Source organism: Lissotriton helveticus, chromosome 8, assembly GCF_964261635.1.
Source record: "Lissotriton helveticus chromosome 8, aLisHel1.1, whole genome shotgun sequence".
Classification (NCBI taxonomy): Eukaryota; Metazoa; Chordata; class Amphibia; order Caudata; family Salamandridae; genus Lissotriton; species Lissotriton helveticus.
This window is the reverse complement of record NC_136069.1, coordinates 408,845,968-408,866,238: the sequence shown is the minus strand read 5'-3', so window position 1 is coordinate 408,866,238 and position 20,271 is coordinate 408,845,968. Positions and strand designations below refer to the sequence as shown.

Below are 20,271 nucleotides of genomic sequence, written 5' to 3'. Positions count from 1 at the left end.
CCCTGCATTGCATTTTGCGATGCAGGGCAAGAAACGAAATTCGTTATATTAATTTAATTGTTTACTTACCTGTAACCATCCATATTTCGGTGTTTATCACCCCCCCGCCCCGCCTGCCTGCCCACCGCAACTCCCTCCACGGGCCGCGGCTGATGTGTTTGTCTAGGACCATAAAGTATGACCTATATTTCTTACACACATTAACTACCTATCTCTTCCTCATTCTTTAGCTATGTATCTTTTCTTCTGGCTACCGATCTTTTGTCTTTACCTTATGTCTCTCCCGATCACTACCTGATTTCTAGTTCTACTACACCTCTCTCATTATACTGTCTCATTACCTCTCTGTTCACCTCATATTTCCCCACTGCCCCTAGTTGATACTGCCCAGAAGAACTGGGGATCACTGCCTAAATAGAGTACTGCACACAAAGAAAGAGGGGAGGGAGGACAAGGTGGCAAAAGGTACTTACGGTCAGGGAAAAGTGCAAAATTTATGAGGGAGCTAGATTTAATTTATCTTGAGTGTTTTGCTAAATGTTTTTATGGCTGATATGCAAAATATATTTCTTTATTGTTTGTTATTAGAAGTTCTATTCGCCAAGGCAGAGGTTCAGAGCTACTCTTCCTCTTACTGTTATATCCAGAGATTCCAGTCTTACTCTGACCCCTTGACTTTGTATTTGATTTCTGATTTATGTGATGATCAGAGTCAAAGACATAGCAGGTTGGGAAAGAGTAACTACATTGTGCAGGGCTTTAAGACTGCAAGTAAGTATTCAGTTTTCAGAGCTGCAGTGGTCCTAGTCTTTACCAATGTTACTCGCTCAATAAGCTTTCAAATGCTTAATTTACCAAACATTTTCTACAAATGAGACCTCGGATAGTAACCAAATGGTGTTTCATCAAAGTGCACTCCCGTGAAAGTGGGCAAAAGTGTGAATCCAATCAGACCCTGACAGTCACTGAGAATAAGCAAGATGCCTACACAGTGTAGTGTGCTACCCATGTAGGCAAGCGCTTCAAAGCCAGCACATAGAGATAGGAAGCTCTATATAAATGTTGCAATACAATTCATAAACCACGACTTCATCCCTGCTGGTGACAAAGGATGCTTCAAAAATGAGAACATTAAACGCTGGCTCATCCGAAAACTGTGCCATACTTTCTAGTAAAAGAAAACAGGCTGTCTCCCTCGTGCTTCCGTGACAGCAACGAGGAGCGGCGGAGGGGCGGGTGGGGGTAATTTTCTGTGCTGGTTCTCAGCCCAGCCCCCCCGTGATAAGTTGCCTCCGCCGCTCGCTGCGCCGCTTCTCGGAGCGGGCTGGAGCTGGGTGTGGTTTGCGGTGATTGATGGTCCCCCTGTGAGTTTGAGACACGCGCACTCACGGACACACTCACTGCCGCTCGGTCTCCAGGAATGCAATAATTCTGTTTCCTCTGCGGGGTCGTGGCTGGGGAGGGGGCGGGAGCCCGGCTGCTGCCTGGAGAAGAGACAGCGGCGCATCGGAGGCAGCTCTCTCGCCCGGATCCCCGCGCTGTGTCACTCCAGGTCTGCGGGAGAGACTGCCGCCCGGAGCCGGACCTGACCCCGCTCGACAGCGCGGCACCCACCGCCGGAGCGCCGCCTTGCATCCCCGGGGGCGGAGGCTCAAGTTTCCTGCCGGGACTCTCCGGACGGGTCCGGCCGTGCGAGGACTCGGAACCGGCCATGTAAGTGACGGGGTCCGGGGCTCGGAGGCTGCATTCTGCGCGCAGCGGCCAGAGGGACCCGCTGCTCCGTGAACTACTTGATGCTGGCGGAGACGGAGCGCAGCGGGGACGAGACTAGCGGGGACCGGAGGATGAGGGAGGGCGGCCCTGTGCAGGAGGGCGCGACACCGGGGCTGGGGTCCTGGGGAGGGGGTCGTCGGCTGATCCGGAGCGGGCAATGAAACGGGGGACTGGAGGAGACTAGAGCGGGAGCGTGCAGCTAGGGGTGAGGGGATGAGAAGGGGGCAGTGGGGGAGAACCCAGAGAAGAGGCAGGACGGAGCCCCGGGGGCAGGGGGTGTAGGAGAGAGGGTAAACGGGAGAACATCCGAAGGGAAGAAGAGGGTGCTGCTGATGGAAGACGCACTCCACAGGGAGGTGGTGCGGGATTGAGAGAGGGGTGCGCCCAGGGGACGGCTACAACTCCAATAACATGCATAGATGGATGAATGGTTCACGCAAGAGAAGCGATGAGAGCGGAGACTGGGGGGGGGGGCAGTAGTAGGTGTCCACAGATAGATGCTTAAGTAAGGTCGGGCTAAGGGGGGCATGTGACGATCTAAACATGCGTGTGGGTTGGGTCGGTGTAGGGTGCAGAAGGAATTACTTGGACTGTAGTAAAGAATGGACCCAGGGAGAGGGTGTTGGCGAGCCTGGGACAGCATTGCTGCCGGCCTACTATGTAATGTCATGTCCTTCTGCTGCTTACTGTGTGTATGTAAAGCGCTCTGATACTTAACGGGTCAAGCCAGCGCTATATACAACTTTAAAAATAAAAAATAAATAAAAAAGTGGGTGTTGAGTTGGACTACGAGCCAGAGATGAGAACCAGCAGTAAACACGGCAGCGCGACGGCCGGGGAGGAAGTATTTAAAGTTGAGCGCGACGGACGAGCTGGGGATCTGTGTGCTCGTCCGGTGACCCCGAGCTGCGGAGAGGTCACCGAGGGTCACTTCTTTATTTATTTATTTAAAGTTGTAGCTCCTCGGCGTCAGAGCGCATCACTTTTGACAGAAAATGATAACGTTTCTGACAAAGCCATCATTACAACATGCATATGTCATGCTGGCTGGGTCCCATGGGGGCCTTTAAAGCGGGCTGCTAGGCATTTCACCGAGGACCTCATCGCCTCGCTTAAAGGCACCCTTTAAATATGTTGGAGTTGGTGTAAACCAACAGCGCACGGAGTTCATGTGTTCGGCAGCTGAAGCCTGTCCGAAGCTGGCATCCCTTCTCTGATGCTTCATTCGTGTCCTGCCCCCCCCCCCCCCTCTCTCGCGCGCGCTCTCTCGCTCTCTCTCTGTCTCTCTGTTATCTCCGTTGCCCAGCGCAACTTTTACACTTTGTGGCCTTCAGTACTCTTTTTGGCTGTTTTCCATTTTTTAGTTGATGAGTTACACAATAATTTTTTCTCGCTTGATTTCAGAAACATAAGATCAAGAGTCGTGTGGGAGGGAATAAACAACTTGATTTATTTAGGCGTTTTCTGTTGCCCCAGCCTACCACCTCTTGCCCACTTCTGCGCATCATGCATACAATCGAATAAATTATAGTTGGAATCGCATACGGTGCCCACTTTTGATCAAAGAGGGCAAGTTCCATGTCCGATTTTCAAGGTATCCACACAAGACAGATTTATTCATGATTAATCAATCTGCATTTCATTCACGTGACGTAATGCTTACTTTCCCTGATATTCCGACACGGACTCTCCCCTCCCCTCCTACACTGGAACCCACTCTTGTGGGCTAATATAAGATGCAAAGTCACTGGGGCCAGGTTGTGTCTACTCTCAGAGGGGTTACATCTAATTTCAGAGCTGGTTGTAGTGTGGTGCGGAGTGGACCTTCTGTTGGAGGGTGGGCACAGCTTGTTTCCAATGCTGGTGGCAGCAGTGATCTGTCCACTCGCCGTTCTCAAGGGTAAGTTTGCCAAACACTGTGCTTCTGTTCAGGATCGGAAAATAGGAGTTGGACAAAGCTGTAATTGATCAGCCATTTCTGGAATCCTAGGTTATCTGTTGCTGTTTAGAAGGTAACAATTCTCAGATTAGTGGAAGAGTCTATACTCAGGATGCCTTATCTGGAGAGTGCTCTATAGATTTGGACTTTGTGCTCACAGAGGCCTACCTCATCTTTAGTTTATTAAACTTTGGGGGGGAAATAGTGTATCTTTCCAAGCTTCTTGCATCCTGTGCCCTGTTCTACTTTCAGAATGGGTCATCTGACATAACTACTTGTTGATACTCCCTGTGAAAGCTGATAACTTTAAATAATATGAAACACTGAATTTCACCCGGGCCTGTCCTGGGAGCCAGTGGAATGTGGGTTTCTGGTGGTGCCATTCCTTCCAATCAGGGCTGACTTTGTTGCCCGATTTTGTAGATGTTGTTGCTCGTCTGTGAGCTTCTTACGTGAGTCCGTGCACACCCCACTGTGGTACTCCGGCCAAGCCTTGACTAGTCTTATGGCGGGCTCCATTCTGAGGGCTGCTGGGTGAAGCGGGTTGACCTGGCGCCGCAGCGACTGTTGTAGGTCAGTTCCAGCTGATGGCAGGTTAAGGTTTACCAGGGGAGGCAGGAAGTGTTGATGTCTTACCCAGCAACCTACACATAAAGGGCTGTGAGTCCTCTGGAAGACACACACAAGCTGTGCTTGTTCTCCTCACTCTTACCGGCCACGTGACCATCTACACTCTGAAGGCCTAACCCTGTAGACCTCATAGTGTCAGAGATGCGAGACTTTAGGGACATCGTGATCCAGTTAGACCTTATGACTATATACTGCGTTGTGAGCTCTGAACCTGCCACTACTGCTTTTGGTTTGTGGAGTCTTCGGTTCTTGCACTGTTTGACTCCTGGGTAGAAGTGTTTGCTATTTTATTTAATGCCTCTCTTTTTAGGCTTGGGTTGACAGTGCAGCTGATTATTGTCAGCAATTCCTTAACATAATGTGGGCTTTGACTCCGACCCACAGAGTAATGCCCTCTCACCTCATGCATTTTTCTAAGGGCAGATGGCACATACAAAATTCAAGTAACTGCACAAATGTTCTGAATCCATTCGTCATTCATAGTTAGGGTAGCCTGTTTGTTATTTTAAATCGATCTCTCGTGCTTGGCTATTAACCACCTTCTCAGTAAACTCCTGTACACTAGTATAATTGTCACATCTAGTCATCCTACATTGAAATAGTATTAAATTCCCCAAAAATCCAAACTCATAATTTTTCATTACTAAGTTGTTATACTGTGTTTTAAACCCTTTCACGTGAATAATATTTCATGTACATCTGTTGGAATGTATTTCCAACCTGTGGCCAATGGTCCTTATATTGTCTGCACAATTCTTTGCCAGATTTGGTGAAGCTAAGCTCCTCCTTCTTGCTGGTGCTTTTACATGCCAATCACACCAGACCACAGCCAGCAGGAATCCCCATGTATTGCCATTCACTTCAGTCTCTCTCGCGCTGTCTCTCGTTCTGTCTCTCTCTCTCTCTCTCTCTTTTTGTCACTTGGTCGACAGCTCTCGCTTCTCTCGATGTGGGAAGACTAAACCACTTTCCGTCACTATTACAACACAATTGTGACATATATACAATACTTACCCTGGGAAGGAACAAGAAAGCATTGGAATAAAGAACAAAGCCGACCAGAAAACCAAAGTGCCTAAAGAGAAGTCTACAGACATGAGGCAGGGGGGGAGGAATGTAGAGAGCGAGTATGAAACTAGAGCCTGAGTAGAATGTCACAGTCGAATATGCCTCCTTTTCCCAATTTCCCTCATCCCGCATGTTGTTACAACACGGTCCTTACAACGACCGCGTTGTAACAACGCAATACCATTACCCCGCAAGCTGTTACAACGACTTGCGGAGGGGGGCACTGGATGTTGGAATAGTATAATTTACTATTCCAAAACCAGTCTGTGCGGACAGTAGGGAAGGTGTTGGATTTTAAATCCAACACCTTTCCCCTCTGCAAATCGTTGTAACGACTTGCGGGGTAATGCGTGGTTACAATGCGGTTGTTGTAACAACCGCGTTGTGACAACATGCGGGGTGACGGATGCAGGGTGACTGATGTTTACCGTCACAGTGCCCAGAGGAATGACCCGATGCCAACTTCTCTGTGAGGCATCGCGGTTCTGGATGGAGACCAGCATAAGGGCCCATCCAATGCCCTGTTCTCCAATGGTCAGCCCAGATTGAGTTGTCTGTTAAATTTAAGACCTGGTCTTTCTGACATGCCCCCTCCAACTGCCATCCTAGTTCTTCTCAAGCTTCCTTCCAGTTTTGGAACCTTCACTTCCTGTTTCTTAAAAGCTTGTACACAAGTCACTTTACTGTATAGGATACTTTAAAGGTATACGTCACCAAGGATGCGTGCAGTCGCATGATAATGGGAATGCTTACAGAATAGAATCCGGTTCTGTAGTGGTCAGCGGCGGTGATTGCAGGGTATTGTGGGTAGTAGTGGCCCTGATAGGTCAGGGAGGATCATCACCTGAATAATAAAGGGCACTAGCTTTTGAATTGTAGTGTCTTGGGGTCTGTAAGTGTTCTGGTGCTGCAAAGGTAATCCCTTGACCCTGCAAGTTGCTGTGAAGGAAGGAAACAGAAGTTGCCAGTGCACAACCCCTTCCACCAGACAGAGCGATGAATATGAAAATACATTATAGATTCTGAGTCAGTGGTGCGTGTGGCGCCCGCTCCCATAAGAAAAGCCACTTTCGCCAACTCTGAATCGCTGACAGTGTGGGAGGAAGAATCCAACCTCACTAATCATGCTGGAGAGGGCACTTGGGGAGGGGAAAGCTGGAGAGGAATGGGAACTGTTCCCACTCTGCTGTTTTTAATCCACTTGCAGGCTACTTCTACTAGTGACATGCTGTTCCCGCCGTGATGCAGCTGCTAACCTCTTTAAGGAATTAAACACATATGCAATTGTAAAATCCTCTGAAGAAAGACTTCAGGCTAGCTCTTTGCAGGCCTCTGCCCGTTATTTTCTGACTGAAAATAGAGCGATTGTACACCATTCAGGCGGTGGGAGCAGGGTCACATGAGGTGCGTGAGGAGAGTTTAGACGCCATTTTGGGTTGGGATGAACGGGAGAAGCTGTGGCACCATGTATTGGAGAAACGTTCGCACTCCAAATACGTTTTAGAGCTTCAGAAATAACACTTGATTCATTATAGCTATAAATTATATGTAAAAACGAACATTCTTTGAATCTTTTATGTGAAAAAGCGTTTTTGTCAAATGTTGACCATTAACTTTTCTATTGTTTTATTTCCCCCACGATGTCATCTTTTCATTTAGCTTTACTCATTTGGTACCTATGGTTTGAAATGACTTACAGGGATTGTTAGCATGATTCGAACATTCAGTATAAACTGTAGCTAGTAACTATGGCATTCCCGTATAACACATCACTCCTAATGTCAGGGAAATTAAAGATAATAAATCAGTACATGGAAATACTGATCAGACCTAACATTAACGCCATTTGTGCACTTTGATGTGCTTGATTCATTGTAATTTTTTTAAACATTTTAATCAACATTTCTGTTTGTCGCTTTGCAGTCCAAGAGTCAATTCAGTATTTTCAATTATGTTAATGACATCAAAATATATTTCCTGGAGTTTTTTCTATATATTCTTCTAGAAGGTTAAGAATTGTCTTTCTTCTCTGAATCCTCAGGGACAGACCTCGATGCTAGAAGAAAAGGCATGGATATTAGAATTCAAGAACCCAGCAGGTAGCAGTGTCTGCAGGACCGAACAGGATTTGTGATTTCTCCGTGGATTATCTCTGCTGCGTGGATTGGCTTTCTTCAGTGTTAGGATTTGCCCTCCTTGCCCAGAAACCTCTTTGGGAATAAGAGTTTTTTGTCGTTTGATGCAGAGTCAGAAGATGGCTTCCAGCCTTACGTGCACTGGGGTCATCTGGGCACTTATTTCCTTCCTCTGCGCTGGTGCCTCCTGTGTGGGTTTCTTCATGCCCTATTGGCTGCTGGGCTCACAGCTGGAGAAGCCTGTGTCCTTTGGCACCTTCCGGAGGTGTTCATATCCAGTGCGGGATGAGAGCCGCCAGGCCACCGTAATGGTGGAGCAGTGTGGCCGGTATGCGTCCTTTGGAGCTATCCCGAGTGCTGAGTGGCGGATCTGCACTGTGGTAACAGGGCTGGGCTGTGGCCTCCTTCTTCTGGTGGCACTCACTGCCATCATGGGCTGCTGCATCTCCGAGCTCATCTCCAGGGCTGTGGGCAGGGCGGCCGGAGGAATACAATTTCTGGGAGGTAAGATACTCATTTAAGTCGACTCATAGTTTCTCTGTAACACAAAACATGTATTTCCAGCCTTTAAAAATCTTTATGAGAAAGTATTTCTCTGATCTCTTCATTTTCCCTGAATCCATATGAATAAGCAAAGTTATGATGTCACCGTAGGTGGCAAATTTGAAGGCCTAGTGAAGGACTGGTGTGAACCCAAACCAGTTGGAAAAGTCATTAAAGAGCACATTGTCCCTCATTTAGAAATTGTCGAAAGTAGAAATAATTGTGGTAACTGTGCTATAAGTAGATTTCTACCCATTGAATACGATTGTTCCTTGAAATGAATATGGTATTGCCAGATGAAGAAATCCGTGTATAGTAGTTCCATGCTTGTTACAAGCGGCAAGAAGCTGATGGTAGCTCTGCATCCTTAAATGCAGAAAAACATGAGAAAAAAGCATTCCTGCACATGACTTCCCATTTAAAGCTACGCTTGCAGTAATATCACTGCAGGTCACAGTAATGCAATTACCACAATCGTGGTACTAATGCAAATAAGCAGAGTTTCTCTAAATGGGCGTCATTGTATTTTGTCTGATTTAAAAATGTTTATTATTGTTTTGCAAAAGAGCTAGGAAACCTCAGAATTAGGGAACTTTCTGGTACCTCAAGGTGATGGATGCGCACACACGCATGCGTTATAAATCTAAATTTAATTTAATTTAATTTATCAATTCAGGGTCTTTGTCTGTGTCGATTTCTTGGCTTAGTGGACTCTGTTGTCTATAACTATCATTCTTATTATGCTAGCTGCGGGTCCAGATTTGGAGCATGACAATTGTGATGTTGAATTAGTGGTAACTTGAGTATTTTTGGAAGCAGATACTCTGGTGGACAATGCGTGTTTCCAGCACGTTTTCAGACCAGTTCAATTCTTTTCCACTTCTTAATCTTCAGGAGACTGTAGCAAAAGTGCCATTTTTAAATAGAGAACAACTCCAGCCAGAGGCTCAATTATAGAATGCGTGGACAACCTTTACCTGAGTTGATTTGTCTGGAATTTGGTTGCCATTATGCAAAGAAAACAAAGATGTTCTTGGTATAACCACAACGTTCTTATTGTATCAGTTAAGTGTAACCAGAGAGTTATTATTATGTCAGTTAAGAGTTTTCTTTTAATCTGTTAAAATACTGTTTTATTATCCTTGGGGTTTTATGTCTGAATGGAGATGAATGTTGAAGTCCTATGTAGCTTGTTATTTAAGCACATCTCTGATATCAGTTATTACATTTTGAATATTCAGTTTCAATTTTATGTTGCACACACCTGCATTGGGCAGACTTGCCCTATGTAGTTACCTTTTAGTATAGCATTCTAGCAAAATATGAATAATACTATTATTTCAGATACAAGTATACCTCAGCATGGTGTAACAATTGATTTATTTTCCTGCACTATTTTTGATATGCCACAATTATTGTTTTATGAACACACTATAAGTTACACTGTACTACGGTGCACGAGTTTAGCGAGAACAATATTGCAGGCTAATAGTGTCTGTGGAGGATAAAGCAGTTTCAGAACAAATGGAGGTGTTCCTAGGAACAGAGTGCATTAGTAAAGCAAGAACTATTTGACATGTGATGTGTGCATTTGTAAAGGAAGAGATGTAAGAAAAGTCTATTTTTAAGGTGCTATAAACCTGGCGGTATTAATGGATAAGAGCGTTTGATCAAGGCAACAACTGCTAGATGACACGTGACCTAAAATCTGATCAAACAAGCCTCTTTTCTTAACTCCAGGGGAAGACCATTCCACAGTTTAACTCCAGTGACATGTAATAGTTTAACCCATACTGTTTTCCATTTAAAATTAAACGGACAAGCCACTCCTTAGTTCCTAATAAGTGACCAGGTATATAGAGTTTAACCTGAGTCAATTTCGCCTGTTGCCTAGTTGTATCAATCACTAATCGAGTACAAAATCCCCCGTGGGTTGCAATAGCTAGGCAAATGTCCATGTGAATGGTCGGGCTGAAATGCTGCTGATGGCTTAATACAGTAAACAACAAAGCAGCATAGTTTTATATTTTGTACTATCGTCTGGGTACCTTATGAGATGCTTCAATATGGATTGAGCAGTAATAATCAAGCCTTGATCCACTGATAGAACAAGCTGTAGTAGTGGCATTGTTGTCTGCAGCTAAAAGTGGCCTTAGCCTAGAAAGGAAATGAAAGCAATACCCACAGATCAAAGGTCGCAATTTATTCTTTTCTTTCACAGAAAGAAGCCTATCACATATGATCCTCAGCGTCTTCTTCTCACGTTGGTATGGCCACCGTCCACATCTTACGGGAGTTACCTTAGCCTTAGAGCCTATTAACAACTCCTCTGTCTACTGGTATTACAAGCACGACTACACACCTGCAACCATATGTTGATGTTATCCACAACATTAGCCAGATGCGAGGAGTCCACCACACAATCATCATATAAAGGGAGCAACACCTCTGTGTCATCTGTATATCTGTATATATATATATATATATATATATACACACACACACACACACTATATATCAACTTTGAAGAGCTGGAGCACATTGGAGGATTCTTGAGGTACTCTACAGCATGATGCAACAGCTGACTTACCCGGTCAATTCCTCACAGCCTCAAAGGTTCTATTAATTAGAAAGTCATAAGTCCACTTGTGAGAGGCGGCGTATATCCCTGCAAGCTGCTAAGGTCAATTTAAAAGGGTCTCATGGTAGCCATTGTATTAAGCCACGAGGATTGTGTTGCCCAAGCATCCACAGATAACATCAGCTTAGTTGTGTGCATTAGTAAAGGAAAAGATTTACAATAGGTAGGTGACGGAATATTTCTGGTAAAATGTACGATAAGTATGGTGGATGTGCTGGCTAGATATGGTTGAAACTATCACTGTTGTTACGGTACCTGGGAATCATTAACCTTACCACAGATCTTTCAGGATTCCACGTAGAAACTGAGAGGCTCATAAAATATTATTTTGGAAAACTGGGGTGGAAAGATCCCGCTGTGATCAGTGGCGTAACACAGGCCCCCGCAGCCTCTGCAGTGCGGGGTGGGGTGGGGGGGGAGGGGTCTGAGCTGCAGGTGCCCCCTCAGCACAGTACTCTGGTTCGAGAGCTAATGATTAAATCCTGAGCGGGGGCACCTCCATGTACCTTGCAGAGGTAGGGGGGTCTCTAGTTTCGTTACACCACTGACTGTGATACTAGGACCAGATCTAGTTACACGTTGCATTGGTCCTGTTTCGCTTAGTCAAAGAGGGTCTTCACAGTTCCAGCCTGCTGGAAATCGTGGATGGGTCTTGCGTCTAAAAAATAATTTTATAGTTTTAAACACTGCACAGCAGACTTGGGTCCGAACGTGTGCAGGTCCCCCAGACAAGCTCTTTACTCTTCCTTTGCAGCCTTCCATGCCTCTGCTCGTCTACACCATTAGTAAAGCATTTGTATTTTTTGATGTAAAAACAGATCAATACCTACTTGGGCATTCATAATGCCATTCCGCCTATGAACAAAGAGTACCAGTGTTACTAGCATGTATATCTTTTTTGGTCCCTAAATCAGCCCGCTTCTAATTCTTTTTTTGTAAAAGAGAAGTCAGCCAAGGTGAATATGGAATGTTGAAACAAAAAGGGTCTTGCCTAGGCTAATTTGCTAAATTCAACATTAGCCCTCGAATTTGCATGCACCACTGCTTTGAAAAGGCCCGATGAATGTCTCCTTTGGCAGAGAGAGATTACATGGACATGCTTTTGAAATGCTAGATCCTCTGGTGAGTTAATAGAAAAAAGTTTTCTACTGAAGAAGGTCTTCTGCAGAGCCGGACTGGGAACCAAAAGGAGTCCTGGCAAAAAAGTTCAAACCAGCCTGCACCTACCTGTCTTTATTTCTTTCTATCTTTCTTTCTTTCTTTCTTTCTTATCACCTTCCTCCCTCCCTTTTTCTCTCTCCATCTCTCTCTCTCTTTCCATGTGCCACCACTGTGTCCTCTTCCCCAGGGAAAAGGAGAGTCCCTCCCTGGGCCTTCAAAAATGGCTTTCAATTCCCCCCCATGCTATGTCCGATGGGTTAAGTGGGCAAACCGACCGTGGTCTGCTGCATGGTAATAGTCTAGAGACACTCCTATGTCTTAACTCCATGCGCGCTGCGGGTTAACCCGCTGTGCGCTAACTTTTGCGAAAACCCGCGGTTCATGATGAGCTCAGCTCGTCATGAGCGTACGACAGGCGTAACTCATAACGAGCTGAGCTCGTCATGAGCGTCGAAGGGGTTAAGTACAGTCACTTTATAATCACGGTCACTCGCCATTGATATGATGCAGGATTGGTTGAAGGTTTGGGAAGATAATGGGAGAACAATCTCTTTGCTGAAAGAAAATTTGAAAAGTCCTTGAAACAGGTGGAATGAGTCCAGAGGTCCTTGTCAAAGACTTTGCATTCTCCGACAATCGCACAGTAAAATGTGTGTACAGATGTGTGGAAAACTAAGCATTGGTATTCAGTCAGAAGAGATGCCGCTCAGCTGGAGTGTAGAGAATACACAACTTGATCTAGTAACCAAATATAGGTCCTTCAGACTTGTCCTTCAGAAGTTTTTTACGGAAATCTCATTGGTAAATAACCAGCTGTGCAAACAACAATGACCAAACGTACAACAATCCTGAAAACAAACATGGAGGCAAGACAGCTCTGGTAGATTTGTAAGCTCTTAATTTTTAAAAGAACTCAGTCATTTTGTACTTCATAATGGAACTAGAGGAGCAGGTTATTGTCTTGTTTTCTAGGCTAGATAATTTTAATAACCATATTTCTGCCCTTGTTTAAAAAACAACCAATTCTGAATTAAACACAAAAAGAATCCTCAAAAATAGGTTTGCCCGCTGCAAGAATGGGTACTCTGTATAGCATTAGTTCTTGTTGTACAAAACACTACCTGTTTTTGGAACATATTATTTTTCACAGAGTTTGTTTTCCTAAGAACTTAGAACCACACTAAACCCCTATAAGAACCCCAAATTCCCTCCGCCTGAAAAGAGTAGAGAGGAAGAAATTAGTTCTCAACTTTTGAGATGGGATGAGCGAGCTTCTGACTTGTTTGAAAACAAAAGTTGAAATGATCAACGTAGAGTCCAAGAAACAATGCTCCCACTTTGCCCGATAGTGCGTTATATCTTCAGGTGTTGTTGTTGAATATGTTTTACCCAATGGAGCATCTTGTGACCCAGTTCTCATGCAGGAGAATATATCCCTAGGAGCTTCACTAAAATTAACACATTAGGGTGGTGGGAAACCTGTGTGGACGATTTCTTGAAAACAGTTCAAGGATGTGGCATAAACAGCTAGAGTGGTTGTCCTCGAAGCTGGGGAACCGGGTTCGAATCTCGGCATGGACGCTCAACATCCTGTGGTTCTGGGTTAATTACTAAATTACCCTGTGCCTAACAAAATGAATATATCCATCTGTTACGCAACTGGTGCTCATGTAAAGTGCTCTGATACCTTCGGGTCGAGTGTTTGTGCTATACAAAAACTCCCCCCCAAAAAAGGCCTAGAGGTTCTAATACTTAAACAAGAATTAGGGCCTGAAACAGACAACCATAGCTCTCACTGCGTCAGCGTCTCATTGTAAAGCTGAGGCAAGGTGACTTATCAAATAAAGCCACTTGATAGTAATGGCTACAAGGCTTAAGAAGATAAGAAGCAAAGCTGAAAGCAAATACTTGAATCTGAGAGGAGAGGAAACTGTAATACATACAAAGGGCAGGGTGAACTGGGACTTATTAGCAACAGTTGTTCCATGATTTCCCTCCCACCTATGAATAATGGATTGAATCAATCTTTGTGCAGGATTTTGCACCCTTGGTGTTGGGATCGGGAACTTGAGTATGTGCAGTTGTGTTTCATGTAGTATTTATTTTGGGTCTAAATCCATCAGGATGCCTAGTGACTGGCTTGTAAAACCTCTATGGTCGACCGCCTCGATCTGCAACAAAGCACAGATGCATGGTGACAAAAACAGCAATGGCTTGAGATATTCCGTCAGGTGCTACATATATAAAAACACCTTGCCTATGTGATGGAATGCCGTTAAGATGTGAGCATGCCCTCTACACGCCTGATGTACCAATGGAAGTTTGCTCGGTTGGTCCAATAAAGACGCTCCTCGATTTATAGTGGGTGGTCGAAGACCTGGTCTTTGGTGCTTTGACTAAGATACAGAACTAGAGTTTAAGACATCTGTACCGAGTGACCGGTGGTACCAGAGGATTAGGGGTCTCCACTGTGATGATGTAGGTTAGAAAAAATAGACTTCTTCTGATGTTAAACACGAGTGAGATATGATGGTCAGTTGTCTTGTGATATCACCAGAACCCATAGGATGGACAGTGCAGGCCTTGTCAAAGGGAACCTGAGATCATGGCTCGTGCATGTAGCGTGTCTATTTCAGGCTGCTGCCCTCTGCTACTGATGCACGGCCCCTCTGTCCCCGTCGCTCACAACACAGATCAATGAGCACAGTGTCTCTTGGGAGGGAGAGTCATTAGTGATGTATAGGACGGTAAAGGGTAAAGGTCAAGGGAACGCACGCAGAGGTTGAAGGCCAGGCCAGCAGTGAAAGAACAAGGGGCAGGGGAGAGATGTTTTAGCAGGGAGCAGTTGTAAGGTGGAGGTAAACACACCATAGTGTAGCCCTTTAAGGCGAAGAAGCTTTGAAGGTGCACTACTTTCACAGTGTCGTTGAGTTGTGTAGTTGTGCGCCAAAGTGCAAGTTTGGTTCAGTGTAAGGTTTTCAAGGGTTGATCAGTCCCCATATGTTTATGGCACATGAACCTTGTGGATGGCTTTGGAATTCAAAGCAATGCAGTCATATATTTGCCTTCAGTCTGGGAAATGTTTACCCTCTCCGTGTACACAACAATAAAGACTAGCGAGGGAGTGAAACATTTTCCAGTCAAGTGGGATGTCAATAATGCTGGGTCCATCACTATTTTTGCCCCATGTCATTATCTCGTTAGTCACTGCAATAAAGTGAGCAGGGGATTAAGAGTCATGAGAACTTGTGTTTTTTTTCGTAGTCTCTTGATCCCTGGGATAGAAGGCTGGGCACGCTCTCTTGGGGGAATTCAGAATTAAGATTTGTTCACGCTCTGCAAAGTATTTTAGGACGGGTAGCCATTGTTTAACTTGTAGATTCAGATCTGTAAAAATTAACCACAGCACACTTGCATCAAGTGCAATGAAATACCAAACTGAAATGCATTTAGAATGAATACCAAAGGTCCCTGCTAACACTGTGTAATTTATCTGCACTGCCGGTAATGAATAACAGCCCACCCAATCCAAAATAAAAACTGAATAGTCCTTCAGCACAGTCACTCACACATAGAAGACACTGCAGAGATCTTCCACGGCGAAACTCAATTTACGTTCAGACAACACCAACCACTTCTATACTAAAGGTTGAAGAAACTCTCGAAGAAACAAACACCAGGAAACAACAGACACAATCGATGAATGATACTCTCAGATCTCACAAAGGGCGTCCAGATTGAGAAAGTGCTTTAGGGGAAGTTAAGCTTATATAAAAGACGATAACATAACACAATAAAACTTAATCTTAACATGAGTATGTCTCATCGACTTGTTTTGATCGTCAAGTAATCCCACTTTGTCGAGGCTACATCCCTTGCATGATTTCATGTACCATCACCAGCGTAACTCTGACACTGTATTTGTGGTCCAACAGGTGCTAGCTCACCTGTCTCAAAGAACAATAACCTTTTAAAAGGGCAAATATCATCATTCAATGGATTTCCCCTTTAAGAAGCTGAGTGATAGTTATGCTATAAACATAGCTTTGGAAATTGACCCCTTTAGGTATCCTATACTCAAGTTTCGGAAATATTTATTGGTAGACCACAGGGTTCCTTGCACATGTATATTGGGGGTCACCATTAACACCATGCATACCTTGCTATTCAATATTGTGTAATCTCGGCCATGCTCAACCATCTTGGAACATATCCAGCGACTCTTTCCATACCTTTTGTAATGGTCAATGTTTCACACACCTTCAGCCATTCCATAATATGTGCTGCATATGATCTGCCGTGATATGCAGTAATCAGCCACGCTTTGCATATCATGCACCTCGCCTTGCCCTCACCAATGTTCTGCAGACCCTCCGTTGTGTGCAAACACCCTCAGGCATTATCTGCACAACTTTTGCAGCATCATGCACACTCTTTTCGTGCTCTGCGTATCTCCAGGCGCTCTCAGGCAGAATGGACCGCGCTCTGCCCATCCTTTGCCGCACTCTTCCCGTACTCCGCTGGGCTGTGCACACTTGACCCACACCCTGCACAGAATCAGTTGCCCTCCACTTATATGTTCTGCACTCCTTCAAATCCATATTTTCACACACTCCACCGGTCTAATGTGTTTCTGGTGAGAAGGAAGGAACTTTTCTGTATAGGGAAGATGCCGTCAAAGGGAGGGAAACATGTCAGAAGAAGATAGGGCGGTAATACACAACGGAAGAAAATGGGTCTGGCTAGACTCCAGCTGTGTAGGGGGCTCACCAGGAAGACAGCGGTATAACTTCTACCTTGCTATTTACTGCAGCTGTCTGTAAACAGCTGGTTGCAATGACCTGCTCCACACTTTGCACATCTCCCCACTCACAATCTAATGGTCAAGGAAGAATGACAAGAACGGTTGAGAACTACACAGCCACAGACTGTTCTAACCTGATCTTCACCTTATAGTTTCTTCTACCTTACTCCTGTTTACTTCTACAAATGGGAGATGCAAGGAGCCTGCGGTGCTACATGCAGAGGCAAGCAGGGAGCCTGGAGTTTATAGAGGGTGCCTAGGTCATAAGGAATTATGAATATTGTTAACATACCTGCAAATTTTGTTTGTGCTTTTATGGTCTGGTTTGTTTCACTAATTTTGCAGCCTCTGGGCTTTTGTGTGTGAGACACGAATGTTGCAGGTTTATACTTTGTTTAAGGTTTCCTAGGGTGGATTTAACTTCTAAACATTCTTTGTAATAGCTGTGATGCCCAGTGTTTAAGTGGATTAAGATGGATCAGTGGCTTTTCAACTTTGTCAAGAATTGACCCTTGCACAATTGCACTGTTCTGTTACCCTATATACATCCTCTGGTCTTCATAACATTTTTAAGTGGCAACTATTCTTTACAGCAGTTTTGCATAAGTGTAAAAACAGTTTCAATCGGGTCGGGGACAATCGATATTTGCCCGGCGGTATTGCCTCTGTGACCCTCTAGTTATTTAAATCAATGAAGAGGCAGGCGCTGGAGACTGGAAAGCAGGAAACAAGGTTTTTTATTCTCTCCGGAGGAGAACACAACGAAACGGACAGAAGGTATCGTTCTGAGGTGCTCTAACTGCATCCCGGAGGCCTGGCCTCTTATACACGAGTTTATCTCTTTATTACATGTAACACATTCTCGTTGATACTTTGATGTGCGGAAAAGACATTCTCGGAACTCCCCTTTGGGCCCGTTCCCACACACATTTACAGTTAAAGTCCCCACCCTAGTCACAACAGGTGATGAGCATCGCGCAGCTGGATAATCCGCCGGTTCACGGAATGTGGGGAGTCTGATCGGATCTCATGGGGTGGGGGGGCTTTGATCAACCCGGGGATTCTTTGATGGGGGAAGCTTTCTATTGCACGGGGAGGGGCAAGGATGGTATCGGCAGAGCTGGGTGTCGGCTTGGGAACGGGGAGGACAAAACGGGCTCACGGGGAAAAAAGGGGGTTTGCATCTAAGGGCCGGAGATCATGAAAGGAAAGCAGGGAGGTGTCGCGCTGGGAACAGGATGAGGGCCGGGGGCAGAGCAGCGCCGAAGAGGGGTTTATGACTCAAGGCAGGTGCAAGCAGGGGGTGGTCAGCGGGCAGGCTTAGCGAAGGCAAAGGGCTATGTCAGGGGCCAGCGGCATGCAAAAGGGTTGGTTCTGATCGGGGCATCTTAAAATGGCGGGCGCGCACGACAAAAGTGTGGCATCAGGGGAAGAGGCAAGATGGCGCAGATAATGTTCACCAAAACGCACTAATTTTCCACAGTCCCTCCTTTAACATATTCAAGACATCTTGTTGGTTCATTTTCTACTCGGGTCTATTGTGGTGAGCATGAGAGAGAAAACGGTAGGAAACCCAAGATAAAGAGTTGTAAACAATACATTTTGAGGTTTCTAGTTTTTAGGAGGTGCACCTATTTGATAAACTTTGATAAATTTGTTCAGCAGGAAAGTCATAGGAATGAAGTACAAAAAAACGGCGAGCAGCAAGTACATATCATAACGTGAACTGGCAGGTTAATACATATTTCAGATTCGGTTTGGAGCAGGCTCAATACAATGGCGGCTGGGAGAGAAATGAGGCAAAAAACGGTGATTGAGGATGTCAAATGTTCGAAGTTTACGAGTTCTCATTGTTCTTTGTGGTCTTTCGTTGGCGCTGTTGAGCACCGGCGGTGGAGCTACAAGTCCGGCTCTGTTCTAAGTTCTGCGTTGCAGGGCACGACCCTTTCCTCGCGTTTCTGGTCGGAAAGGTCCTTTTCGCCCTGTGTCCTTTGAGGTGATTGTCAGAAAGTTCCGATGGAAGAAGAGCGTTCAAAACAGTCCATAGGGTAGGTCAGAGGAAAAAAGGGGGGATGGAGCAAGGCCAAATTAGGGACAAACTAGGGGAACGAGAGACTTCAAATAGGCGGGCGTGTGACGGAATTTCAGAGAGCGGGGACTGGTCGACAGGCACTGGACGTCGAGCAGGGGCATCAGGTCGACCCTTTCTTTTCATGCTGTCGAAAACAGTGCCTCGTCCTGCAGCTCTTTTCAGTCGTGGTCTCGCCTTGGCTAATGTCGCAGGTGTCCCTTAGTCTGCAGTCGGGCCTCGTGCTCCCACATCCGGTCCTTCTCTCCTCCAACAGCAGTACCCTTAAACAAGTTTGAAAAGACAGTCTTTTAGAAAATTTTCGGATGAAGATAATCAAAAAGTCTATTTCTCTCCCAGCTCCAGGCAAGGAATGAAAATGTCCGTCATTTTTAACGTTCACAACTGGCATATGAATGACCGGTGGCGGACCTGCTGGATTTACTATGACTTTCCTTCATAATCATTTATTACAGGCATGACAGTTCATCTGATGGTAACCCACCTTCGGGAGACAAATCTGGCAAAGATATGCCGTTCTCTAGAGTTTCACATTTACAAAAGGGTACAGTGAGTCGTCAACATGGTACTACACAGGTATTTTGCTGAGAGACGAACATGGCTAAACATTTCCTTTCTATCGGTGCATCCTGTTTTTCAACTACTGCGGGGTTCATTTTGATGATTTCTTTACCTTGGTCTAGTCTGTTAACCTTGTAAAACATCATTCTGGGTCCTACGTAACCTTTTACAGCCCGGTTACTTAACTAGGAAGGACAGGGGTTTTATGGGAGACAACCAGGGACATAGACAGGGGAGGTAGCGGGGGCGATCGTTTTTTCTGGTTTGGGTATTGCGGCGTTTCGGGGAGGGGAGGGTCGCGTATTCTGAGGTCCTTGTTTTATACTATAGGAGCCGTTGACATGTAGTTCCCTCATTTCGGGCCAGATTAGGGAACCTCTGTCGTCTTACCTGTCCTTTCCCTTACGGCCCAACCTGGGTTCATTGACTTCTAGCGGAAAAGGAGAGGTAATGACGCGGCCTCAGGGTGATTGTATTAAAGACAAGCGTTTGTGCAAATACTGACGGTTATTTGAAGCCAATTAGGTGGTGTGCTAGGGGTGGCAATCTGCCAATTTCGGGGCTAACCACTCGGGAGAGTGGTAGTGCAAAAATAGAGAGAGAGAGAGAGAGAGAGAGAGAGAGAGAGAGAGAGAGAGAGAGAGAGAGAGAGAGAGAGAGAGAGAGAGAGAGAGAGAGGGGGAGAGAGAGAGAGAGAGAGAGAGAGAGAGTGTGCAACGGCAGGCTAAATAGTGCACGTGCAACGGAGAGGGCGGCAGTGCATTCAAGAAAGGCTATTTAGTGCATTACACAGTAAAGGGTATTCACGAGTCCACGGTAGAATCTTGTAATCATGCAGTTTGAGCATTAGGCAGGGTAGAGGGGACGTGCTTTGAGAAAAGGAAAGAAGAAAAAGGAGGTACCATTTTGTCGCACTTTCTCGCATTC

At 45.4% G+C, this 20,271-nt stretch overlaps 1 protein-coding gene across 1 annotated transcript in view; it reads left to right on the top strand.

The window, feature by feature from the left end:
* Positions 1–1,278: 1,278 nt before the first annotated feature.
* The window catches only part of LHFPL6 (LHFPL tetraspan subfamily member 6), a 431,940-nt gene continuing 412,947 nt past the window's right edge, over positions 1,279–20,271 (top strand). The window contains exons 1-2 of the mRNA XM_078657243.1: positions 1,279–1,713; positions 7,452–8,049. Coding sequence (XP_078513369.1) covers positions 7,650–8,049 — 400 coding nt within the window. The 5' untranslated portion in view covers positions 1,279–1,713; positions 7,452–7,649. The remainder of the gene's footprint in view (positions 1,714–7,451; positions 8,050–20,271) is intronic.